This window comes from Sylvia atricapilla, chromosome 5 (assembly GCF_009819655.1).
Source record: "Sylvia atricapilla isolate bSylAtr1 chromosome 5, bSylAtr1.pri, whole genome shotgun sequence".
In the NCBI taxonomy this organism is placed as follows: Eukaryota; Metazoa; Chordata; class Aves; order Passeriformes; family Sylviidae; genus Sylvia; species Sylvia atricapilla.
Window position 1 is genome coordinate 28,790,450 of NC_089144.1, and position 12,504 is coordinate 28,802,953.

Below are 12,504 nucleotides of genomic sequence, written 5' to 3' on the forward strand. Positions count from 1 at the left end.
GAGTAGTCCTGTATATTACTGGTGTTACACAAACAAGTGGAGTGATGGTTTCCAGCATAGGGATGCTGACAGCTGGGAAGGGGGGTTAGCCTTTTCAGCTGTCACAGCTGCATGTGGAAAAAGATACTGCATATGGAAAGATTAGACAAGTCTTCCAAAATAATTTGCTTTTTCATTTATTTGGTTTTAGATTTGAAATGAGTACTTAAAGTAAATGATGAGTGACTATTTCAAGGGTAAAGGCAGGACAGTGACTTAGACTTGAAAAAAAATTGATTCATTATTGAGGCACCAATAAAACTGATTTTTGAGGCTAATGTAATGTGTGAAGTAATTCTAAACCTTCAGAAGCAGTAAGGTTTAACATAAACTAAGCCATAAAATGTTGGTAATCGAAGTAATTGTTTTTCTTCTTGCAGCTGTTGCTTTTCTTTCCTGAAAAGCTGTTCATTACATACAGTAGTTTACTTGTTTTGTGTAGTATTTTCTTTATGCTGCATATGTGGTGAAAAAAACTATCCTTTGGCATGTGATTTCAAACTTGCTTAAGTATATCTTTATCCATTAAAAAAAATTAATTTGCTCTTTGTATAATGATGGGGAGGAAATCTTCTCTTGTAAGGACTTGTTCTTAAACTCATAGATCCACGAACTTTCAATTTGTATTAGCAATGCTGCTGCCAGTTAATTGTGCTGCTAATCTGCTCAGAGTTGCTCTTATTTGGAAGCAAAAGAGGAGGGTGTTGTTTTTGCTTCCTGTTACTGCTTATTTTCATTGTGCAGTTGGAGAAAATACGGGCAATCCACACCTCGAGATAAAATGCTGTCATGCCCATCAACAAAAATGAGCCCACTTAATGCAGGATGTTGCTGAATCTGAGAATATTTGTAGCTGAGGATATTGTTGAAACTGAAAGTGGGATGAGTTTTGTTGAGGGAAAACTAAGTCATCACAAGTCAGTTCTGGGTAAAATCAAATGAGTCATTTTTGATCTTGACTTCAACACAGTCTGTGTGGATTTTGAACTGCTGTACATTTCATACAAAATATTTGTCTGGTTTTATGACAAGAAAGATTGGTTTGTCATTTCATTGTTGCTCTTAACATACAGCCCATTCTGCTGAGCTTAAATGAATATCACTTTCCTTTATTGTTGTGGACGTAACTGGAAATTATTTAAAGCATTTTTACATGACAATTAACATAGAGTCTTTTGTAGATAAACTTCACCCTTCCTGTTTTGGATGGAGCAATAATTTTACTGTGGATCAGATTTAGGAAGTGGCTTTCCATCAATTCAGTATTTTATAAATAAAATGTTGTAGGGTGAGGCCCTTCCTTTGGCATAAAGCTGATTATTTCCTGTTTAATCCTGAACTGGTGTATTTCAACTAATGGGAGTTTTCTAGCCTCTGTTGGAGAGTTTTTAGGACTTTGTTTTCATTTATGGTCCTGCATATTATTCTTTCATTTCATTTCATTTATGCTCCTACATATGCTCCTGCATATAATTATAGAACAAAGAAATTATTAGATATATCAATAGTTGCCCTTGTATAACTTTTGGACTTGGCCTCACAGTTGTTTGTACCTTGGCATTCTTAAACATACAGCTGGGCATTCTTAAACATGAGATGAAAAGATGTCATTGATGCATCTTCAAGAGATCATTGGTACTTCCAGAGAGATTTAGAAACTGATGAATTGTAATTGCAGGGGGTGTTTTGATTTCGTATTTATCATCTTGCACAAGGCAGATGCTTTCTATAAGAAGAATATGTAAGAGGCAGAATTGAAACCCGTACTGCTGTTTTACCTAAGGAACACACAAGTTAATATATGAAGTAACTCTACCCTCATCCAACACATCTGTTGTCAAGAAGCCTATGAAACCTAGGCCACACACAAACTGGTCTCCAAGGGCCTGTAGTTGGTGTTAAAATGCTGTTATTATGTGGTCTGATTGGTTTAGTAAAGAATTATCTCCAGTAAAACCATGTAACTTAATAGTCCTTGCTCTCCCACGTGGGAGCTACTTCTGCTTGACTAAGCAAGACATTTCTTGAAGAAATAATAATACAGTTATTCTTGCCAAAATGTAACATTAAATGAAGTGTGTTATCATGTACATTTTTGTTGTGTGCCAGTTCTTGTTCATTTAAACATTTGTGTTAAGTCTTCCACCATAGTATCAAAAAAATAGTAAAGTAAACACATGGATTTCCTAGCAATATATATAAAGTAATTTTTTGCTTCTTGTTGAAAACTTGTGTGTAGTAGCTTTAAAGCAACTATTTGGAATTTGTGGCACTGTTTTAGACTGCATGTCCTCTATCAGATTAGTTTAGTCAAAGGGGTTAGTGATGCTGTGAGCTAGATGCAAAGTACTGTAAACCAGCTGAACAGAAACCCTGTGGCTCCCAGCAACTGCCCCTGCTGTGCTTTGCTCACCTGCTGCCCCCACATGTGGCCATACTGGTCCTTAAGGACAAAGTGGAGTTCAAATCTGAATTCCTCTCTCTTTTAAAGTGAGGGCTCTATCAACATCTTTTCCACACATGGGGCTTCCAGGAGACTTTTCAGTCAGATATTTAGGTGCCAAAAATGATGGGCTTTCATTCTGGAAGTTGATTAAATCTATTGAAGTTCCTAAAACAGAGCTTGAAAGTTTCATTGGAAAGGGAGGCAGAATTACATTTAAGTGCAAATAATTTTAATATTTTGCATATCTTCAGTAAGAAGCAAATTAACATGAAATTGTTCATTATTAAATAATAGATTAAATAACTTGTTTCCCCCAATTTGCATTTCAATGTGTATCTAATTGGTCTATAAACATATTGATTAATGGGTACAGAAAATGCTACATAGATACAGGGCAAAATTAGTGTGTTTTTTAATAAAGGGATAGAGTACACTTGCTGATATTTTATAATTAAAAATTGTATGCCATTACAAACTGCATACTGTTGTAACCAAGCATTGAATTTGTTCTACGGTAATTTAGCTTTTTGTAGCCATAAAAAATAGTTCATCTTATTTGAAAATCAGTTTTAAATGTCTTGATCATGAAAATTGTCTGCTAGTGGTTTAATGATAATTCTGAGCATTCTTTGCACTATTATATTTTGTACTCATAAACATAATTGTAATACAATTACATTGTCAATGCAGTGACGAAAATTTCTGTGTACTCTTTTAGTAGAGGATTAACTTATTGTAGTTTGGAAGAGTAAATTTTGGGTAAGTTAATGAAATCTAATTTACATGCTTGAAAAAATATTCCAAGATCACATACAAAGAAATTAAAAAAAAGAGATTTTGGGAGAGGTAATAATTCCTTTTAAAAGCTGCTATTGACAAAGGAAAAGCTGTGATAGTGGTAATTCAATGTTTAGTAGTTTCCCAATTTGCTTAAGCTTACATACACAATAAAAATGCAAATTCGACTGTATATGCAATCAGCATGGAGTTAGGTCTACATTACAAAAAAATCCAGTGTTGTTTTTAGTTAGGAGTAGAAGAAAAATTATACCTCATAGTCTGTCTCACCCATGCTGGCAAAACTTGGCATAGACGTGGCTTAGTTAATAGGAGAGTGGTTTGTCAGACTTATTTTAGGTCTGCTCAGGAGGGGAAATAAGAAGCTGGTTTATACCACCAGAGGGCTATACCAAACCAGCTATCATAGTTCAGATGAGGGAACAAAAGCTGTTATCTGTCCAGTGTAGGGGGGCCCTGGGGCATCATTGAAATGAGGGAAATTTCCAGCAGTTTGCTCATGGAGTGTCTGGAATGGGCACGGTATATGGCTTTCAAACTGGTGCTGTGCTTGTGCTCTGCATCTTGATGCTCTGCCTTTCAGTGAGAAATCAAACAACTACCAGTGAGCATGATGCTTCTTTCCTCCTTGCCTTGAGTATTTGATACTTGTGGGAAATATGCCCTTAGTAACCGAAAAGCTTGTGTCTTCTGAAAGATAATATATTAAATGAGTACTTGCGTGAATCACAGATGCAAGATTGCGATTGCTGGGCATATTGGGTCTTCTCAAAGTGAGTTAGTATCTAAAGGTTGCAGGATATTTAATGTGGATTCTGAGGCACAACCCTAGCTCCTTCCCCTGTGTTAAGTGAGCCTTGGGGGTCTTTGGCCTTTGCATGAGGAGCTGAGAACAGGCATCTCTGAAGGTGAGTAGTGACTCACAGGCAGTGATGGTGGGCTGTGTACATATGGTGCAGAGCTGCTCAGAGTCTTTAGACTTGAGTCGTGTTCCTCTGAAGGAGTTCTGGTGGAGGCGAGAGAGTGTTAGATGAATCTTGAAATGTATGGAATGGTAAAACCACTCAAATCCAGGAAAGGTTGTGAGGGAAAAAGAGCGTGGTGTTGGAAATTACAGGTTAAATCATGGGCATCAATTTCACATGCTAAATCATCATATCCACCATAATGGATGTGGTCTTTATCGTGTTTACTGGTCCTGCTTATCTTTGTGAGCAGAAGTACCCCCTTCTGCACTGGAGTTTGCACATCTCCTGCATATTGCTGCTCAAGCCTGGCATATGCAAGTCTCTGGATGAATTCTATTGAAGAGGCTTTCATGTGTGCATGAAGCCAAGAGCATTCAAAGAAAGTGCCAGTGTCATATTAATGCAAAACTCTGTTTGGAGAGGAAGGTGTTTCAATATCTGTATAAAAAACAAAGCACATCCATTAAGACAGTTTTCCCAGAAATGAGAAGTGGAGATTCGAGTCCTTTCTGAGACAGGAAAAATTTGCATCTCCCATTTCCTACTCAGTTCTACTTTCTACGAGCTGTGGACATGAGAGATACAGAGGCTAACTTCTATATCCTGATGGGAGTGCTCTTCAGAGTCATTCCAGTTATCAGAGAACTGCTCTTCTTGTTTCCCTTTTCCTCAAAGCCTGTTTAGAATAGATACTGTGGTTTTAGCTGTTCTGAGTCACCTTGAGAAGTTAAAAAAAACTTTCTTTGCACAGACTGTAGAGCTAAACTGGGCAAACTTGGTGCATGGGTTGAAATAAGGCTTGTCCTCATCCCCTTTGAATACCATTATTTGCTCTTGCTGTTGAAATAAAGCTAGGTTTTGGCCAGATCTCAAGATTTTGAGATCAAGGTTGCTGTTATGATTCTTATGCAGCCTGTAGTTGTTTGCAGGGGAGGACATCCTAAGTTCTAGTTTACATTGTCATTACTGTTTATATAGTCCAACAGCTCTTTTGCGCAAAATGTATGTGCAGCTCTGGAACAGTTTGGAAGAAAAACACAGTGCTGTGCTAGTCAGAAAATTATATGGACTTTGTCAGTGAGTAGCAGGCATGTTGTCAAGGTATTCCCTAGCTATGTGTAATTTCACCCATCAGCAAAGCCATTCAATATGTTTTTCTGAGGTTTAAGCCAAGACCATTTTTAGATTATCATATAAAAAGGGATGTAGCAGTCAAAGACATGAGCAATCCCCATATGCTTGCTTCTGCCACTCTTTCTTCCTGTTCAGATATTAACATTCCACAGCTGAGCTGGAAGAAGAGAGTGTGTGCTATCCATAATTTTTTCCATGTCAGTATCATACATTGTAATTCAAGACAACATTGATGGCAGTTCGAAGTTCACTGTGAAAACTTGGCATAGATGTAGATGAGGGAGTTCTCAAAAGTTTCATTCTGCCTGGGGAGTTCTAGGGCTTGATTGCCTCCAACCTGGGCAACTGACATCTCCATTTCTCTAACTAGGTCTGGAAGTAAATGTCTTTTAGCTATATTTAAAGAGTTCTAAGTGCAAAATTTGGTTTAGCTTTCTCAAATAAATGAGATATGTTCACTAACATATTGCAGGTGCATCACAACTTTATATTTGCATCAAGTACTTACACGGAGAATGGGATGGCAAAGGGCTGATCTCAGCCAGGGCCTCTATGCCTTTATGTAACATTCTAAAATTCCATGAGAGTAACATAAAAAATTATGCATATTTGTGATCCTATGACCTCACATATGCCAGATGTGCTGATTTTGGAAAACGCTTCAAAGAACTTGAATTCAGCTTAAATGCTTGCCGTGCAAGGAGAAGCAAGAGTGCATATACATATAGATATATACAGTGTGTGTATATAAAATTGTATTTATGTATTTGGAAGTAGAACAGCTGTTTCTACTTCTTCTTCATCTACTTACTAAAGTTTTACATGCTCTTTCCATTATGCTGGTGCTGTAGCTTAGGTCAGAATGAATGTCTGCTAGGGCCTTGGTAAATGATCGCCCTGTGGCTCTAGCTGTTTTCAGGATTATCTGATTTATGTGTCAGACAGAATAATCGTGTCATTGGTATCATTCCCTTTCTTGTTTTTCATTTTAAAAATGTTATTTCATCTTTCTCCACACATGGAATCATTTTCAGGTTTTAGTTCCAGATGTTTACAGATGAGCTTTCCATGGTCTGAGCTCAAAATCAGTATCAGCTGGAATTTTAAAGATAGGGTTATTTTCATATGTTGTTGGGTCACAAGTTCTTCCAGCATTTTTCTCCAACAGAGAGCTCTTTTTGCATGGTTAGAATCTTTTCTGCAGTTTCTTTTCTCCCTCAAGCATCACATTCTCATCTTATTTTTCAGAAATAGCCTCCTTTTGTTCTGTCTAAAGATAGATACTAATGTCATGCCACTGTTCCTCTTCTTTCAAGAGCTTTCAGTGCTTTTACAAATTTTTCAAATACTTGATTGTACTTAATTAACATATTCTGTATTGATATTATTGTAATTGATAATATCCATTTCCTTCTGTAAAGCACAGTAACATATCTCTGAAAGTTGGTAGTTTTGCCTTGGCTTCAGATGTAAACTGAAGTTTATAGTTTCGTTGTTTTATTTATAGGTTTGTGAAGTTTTCACATTTTGACCATGGTTCACAGTTCTTTCAGTTGTGCTGATGGATCTGGTTTTGGAATTGAATCACTGAATCACATGAACTGCGGGGAGGAAGTAATTTTGGAGCACCTCAGTGATGCAATTTACGTTGCAGCTATACAAATAGATTTATTAGCACAATTGTGAAGGAGGCAGATTGTACCAGGAGGATCAGAATAAGCAGCTGGGGCAGAAAACTTGTTGAGAGAAAATTGGTCAATTATTATTAGAGGAGCTGAGCTGTTTCCTTTGTTTTCTGTTGTTAAAAGTTCCTTCCCGCTCCACCTTTGCCCTCTTCCTCTGATTTAGGTAAATTCTATTTTTTTAGAGTCTTTTGTCACAAAGTACTGAAAACGTTCATCTCTCGGTGAAGGTTTTTAGTTTCCATATTGTTGTGACAGCAAAGTGACTTCTGACTTCAGATTCAGCAATGACAAGGGCTCTCTTGATTCTCTTCCAAGTCTTCTTTTGTGAAAAGTTTGGAAGACAAACGTGCTTAGATCAAGCTAGTATTTATATGCTAAGACTCAGAGAATTTCATCTGGGTTAGTTCTTCGTGGTCTGTGGGAGAAGTAGCAGGTAGCACTATTTGCCATTAGTTTGCAGACCCATGAAAATTAGAGCATTTCCCTCAGTTGTAGCCTTGGGTGTCTCCTTGTGCAGCTCTTCCTGAGCTTTTTCTTTGGGAAGCGAGAAAAACGTAACACAGTTTTTCTCTATTTGAAGTTCTTTTACCAAGTACCATGTTTTACTTGCTGTGAAGCATGAGCTGTGAGAGTCTGGGTTTTGTGCTGTTATTTTACTACCAAATAACTTGAAAGCAAGAAAAAAAAACCCTCTCTGAAAAAATGCCATAGGCATTTCCACTTAAAAATGTTTAGTTCAAGTTTGGTTTGGGCTACACTCTTCTTTTTGACTTATTACTTGCCACTGAAGATTAGTTCCTTCCAAAAGGTTCTCTTTGCCAACCTGTGTTTGAAAAGTGATTCTGATCTTTAACTGTTTGTTACTGAGTATGCTATAAAGCATTTGAGAATTGCCTTCATTAAAGGTATCATGACAAACGTTGTTTCTAAGAATAGTTTAGTTTTGTGCAGAATGTTGGAGGTCTTTGCTGTTTTTCTGACAGGAAGATGCTTGAGTTGACCTCTGACTGGTTCTTACAAATGGGTTTTTGGGGTGGGTTTTCACTGGGGGAGGGATAGGTGTGTTTTGTTTGGTTTTTCCTTTCATTTTTAGTAAAGGGCAATTGCTTACATACAGTTGTATCATTTCTGTCCACAACACAGATAAATGTGAAAGGAAAAGGTTACACATCTCTATGAAAAACAAGTTGTAAGACAAGCAGACAATACCAAAAGATAATCATATTGGAAGAATATCAACATTTTAGCTTTTCTTCCTCAAAAAAAAGATGTATGGCGGTAGAAAACATCTTCAGTCAAAAAGCTAATGTATTTTCTAAATGGAAAATGGCCTGAGAGGTTTGAAAGTGAGCTGCAGTTGAAAGACTTCATGAAGTTCTTTTTTTGCTGGGTCTTTAGATTAATAAACTTCGCTGGAATCTGGACAAAAATTTAAATGTCACTGCCTTGCTTTGGAAACGGCATAAGAGCATGGTCTTAGGTTTGTTGCTGAAAAACAGTTGCAGTGATAATGAAATGTTACTTCACCTCAAATGTGGTGCATGACTGACTTGCAAACTCTTTGTTCTTTGTGGGAGGAGGTCAGATGGGTTAAGGTAAACCACTGACAGGACTTCTTTAATTCTTAGTGATTGAATCACCAGTGCATCCAAACTAAAGTCATCTTTGTCAAGGACTTCTACAAGAAAGATATCCAACAAACAAACAAAATTTGGTGAAATTACATAAACACAACTTGTATTTAAAGTATTAGGAAAGATTACAAATTATATTATTGGTGCTTTGTATGAAGACTGATATTGCTAGACATTTCATAGTTTAATTTTAAATATATTGAAAAGAAAATCTGGTTTAGTATTTGTACTTTGCTCTACTGTTATTTATTAAAATATTGCTGCAAGGGGAACTTCATTTCTCTTATTATGGTATTTCATCCCATAACAGTTATTTTTGATATCCTGATAGTGCTGAGCTAGTTACATTTTTATTAGCACAGGTCAGAAGAGAGGAAATGGCCAGTAAGTTTTACAGCTGAAACTCACATTAAATCCAGTATCCTTTGTTACGTTTGGATCTAACTCAGTAAGGGCTGTTGATGTACTAATGTAAAGAGTTTTGCATTTAGTAATTTTCTAAAATGTGTTGTTTTTAGGTCTACAGACAAGACTGTGAAACCTTTGGCATGGTAGTGAAGATGCTAATCGATAAAGATCCATCATTAGAGAAGTCCATTCAGTTTGCCCTGAGGCAGAATTTGCATGAAATAGGTGAGCGATGCGTTGAAGAACTCAAACATTTCATTGCTCAGTACGATGCTGCCAACCAAGATGTATCAGAGCCCTTCAAAGAGGGCTCATACTAAGGACAAAAAATGTGCTTTTAAACCCTCTACATTGTGTCTGCCATAGTTCATAAATCTGCTTTTTGTGAGGAAAGAGGAGCTCTTGGAGGAGCTTTAGGTTTGAACCTGAGGCCTGTGCTCCTTCTTAGTAGCTCAGGTGGTTGTTCCCTTGTCCACTGTGGTCTCCATGATTGTATTCATCCTACCTGTTCTTGTTGACACATATTTCTTTGAAAGCGTGTTCTTTAAAAAAATGTTGTAAAGCAACAAACTATTTTTGAAACCTTACACAGTTACCTTGGAAAAGATGAACAGTCTGATGTCTGTACAGTTATGTTTTGATGCTTATAAGTGTAACTTGAAACATTGTTTTTTTTAATTAAAATTACATGAAGCCACTCTCATTCCTCAAGTTATGCACAAATATGTCTTGCTATCATATATACTATAGGAAGGGAAAACTTGCAGAATTGGTTACAATTATGATTTAAATTATGTATTCTGGTTTAATTCAAAACTTCAGATTAATTCTGTAAAATTACACTAGGGGTTATCTCTAGTCTCCGACTGCCAGAGCAATTAACTACTTGATGTAAGAAGTGCTGTATATTTGCAGGTTCTACAAATGCCTTTTAAATTTTGGTGTTTTCCATATCATGCCTCATTACTAGTAAGCAGTATTATGTAGGATGGATTCAGTTTTTTGTTACTGTTTTCTCTGTTTTTGACAACACTGTACAGAATGTAGCTGTAGGCAGCCACTGAGCAGGGAAAGGTTGCTTTTCCCACTCTGTCACTCTTCTCACTTTCTTAAGCCTTTTTATCCATCAGTTTTAACAATAAGGAGGTTGTGTATAATCTTTATTTCCAGCTTCACAAGAAGCAGGAATTGAGGTGTCAAGGATAGGCAAGGAAAGTGAGCAGGACCATCTCTCCAGTAAACCCAGGTTGCTTTGGATTAGGTGTAGTACAAAGTTTATCCCTAATGCTTCAAATACACTATCATTTCAAACTTAGGTGATTCTGGTTAGTGTCTGGCACCACTTTTGACCTGATAAAACAACTTGCAGTTTGGGAACAATGGTTGAGGAAAGCCAAGAGGTTCCCAGTGAAAAATATTTAGGACTCGGTGGAATCCTGGTGAATACGATTATTAACTTATTGGTTATAAAGTATTGTTTTTTTATGAACATTTTAAGAAAGGGATAATTTGAGTCCTAATCACATGGAGGTACGTATAAGCATATGCATAAGATTGTTTTGTATAAATTTCCATTTAGAACATGTGAAACTCTGTAAAAGGGTTAATAAACAAACTCACTATTTCCAGATTTCATCAGAATGGTGTGCAGAAACACAAAGGAAGTAGCAATGATTTTTGCATGTACAAGGTACTGTATTTATCACATCTTACACATGTGAATATTGATATGGTATACTAAATATGTACTGCATCAGATTCCTGAGATGCCTGGTTAGTTCTCTTGTCAGTAAGGGGAGGTTTTGCAGTTGGCTTTTCTTTTTTTCTAAGAGCTCACATTGCTCCAAGATGACCTGCAAGTACCCTTGTTAGCACCTGAGATTGTGTGGGCTGCACAATAAGTGGGAATCAGCTCATGGATCCTACAGGATGCTGATTTAGGGAGGGAGAGAGGAGAAGAAGGGGAAGCTGTTGTGACATAGTAGTGAGACCTGACCTGCCCCTTCTGGCAATAGCCTGGTTTACTGAGATGAGTCAAGTCTTCTCTGATGCAGAAGTGTAACTACAGCACCTCACTACTTGCCTACAGGACTGAGAGCCTTCAGAATGTTACATCTGAGTTTCTACTTTGGATTAAAGAAGCTAAGGGAAAATTTAAAATTGTTTGTAATATATTTTTTATTAAAAATCTCCATTGTTACTGTACAGTTTGTTATGAGTTTTCTTTGTTAGAAGCCTGATTAAGTTTACTATTGTAAAAGTATCCAAGTTTTCAAGTGCTTTTCTGTAAAGTAAGACCTAAGTTTCCAGTCACAGAATCACAGAATATCTCAAGTTGGAAGGGACCTGTAGTGTTGGTTGAGTCCAATTCCCTCCTCCTCACTGAACCACTGGGAGCACTGTCCAGGTGCTCCTTGAACTCTGGCAGGCTTGCGGCTGTACCACTTCCTTGGTGAGCCTGTTCCAGTGACTAAACACCCTCTCATGTCCAATCTGAACTTCCCTTGATGCAGCTTCATTGCATTTCCTTGAGTCCTGTCACTGGTCACCAGAGAATTCGCTGCCTACCCTGAGGAACATGTAGAATGCAGTGAGGTGACACCACTCTAGCACACAAGTAGGTTTATATCCTTATATTATGACACCCAAAACTACCCCCGGTGCTTGAGGTAAGGCTGCCAATGCAGAGCAGAGTGAGACAATTCCCTCCCTTGTCCAGCTGGCAGTGCTGTGCCTGATGAACCCCAGGACAGGGTTCACCCTTCTGGCTGCCAGGGCACTGCTGATTCACATATAATTTACCATCAACCATGACCTCCAAACCTCTTTCTGTAGGGCTGCTATCCAGCTCCTCATTCCCCAAGTTTTACGGATAATCAGGACTGTCTTGTCCCAGGTGGAGAATCTTGTGAAACTTCACTGCAGCTGGTCATTGCCCCCCAGCTCATTAGCCTGTTCAGATCTCTCTGCAGGACTTCTTTACTCTTGAGGGAGTCCACAGCTCCTTTCAATTTAGTGTGATCAGCAAACTCACTCAATGTACATTTGATTCCTCTCTCTCCATTAAAGAGCACTGCCCCTAAAATTTAGCCCTGTGGAGTCCCACTGGTGACCAGCTGCCAGCCTGAGGTAACCCCATTCATTATGCCTAATCATTTGCTTAATCTGACTTTTTTTTTTTTTAATTGATTAAACTTTACTTGTGAACGAGGGAATCTTTTGAGTTTTTGTAAGTGCTATTTCTGTGAAAGGTTTAATTCACTTTTATAAGTGATAAGTAACTGATATTCCATCTGATACTTGGCACGGTGTTGAATGTTTGCATTTAACCTTTTGTGATGTATGCTTTGAGTTGATGTAAGTAAAACATACTATAGCAGTCCCTTAACTTA

General features: G+C 37.6%; 1 protein-coding gene across 4 annotated transcripts in view; it reads left to right on the top strand.

Moving 5' to 3' along the window:
- The window catches only part of PPHLN1 (periphilin 1), a 60,650-nt gene extending 49,333 nt beyond the window's left edge, over positions 1 to 11,317 (top strand). For all 4 annotated transcript variants that reach the window (XM_066319046.1, XM_066319043.1, XM_066319045.1 and 1 more), the window contains exon 10: positions 9,223 to 11,317. In XM_066319046.1, the coding sequence (XP_066175143.1) occupies positions 9,223 to 9,432 (210 nt within the window). In that variant the 3' untranslated portion in view covers positions 9,433 to 11,317. The remainder of the gene's footprint in view (positions 1 to 9,222) is intronic.
- The last annotated feature ends 1,187 nt before the right edge of the window (positions 11,318 to 12,504 follow it).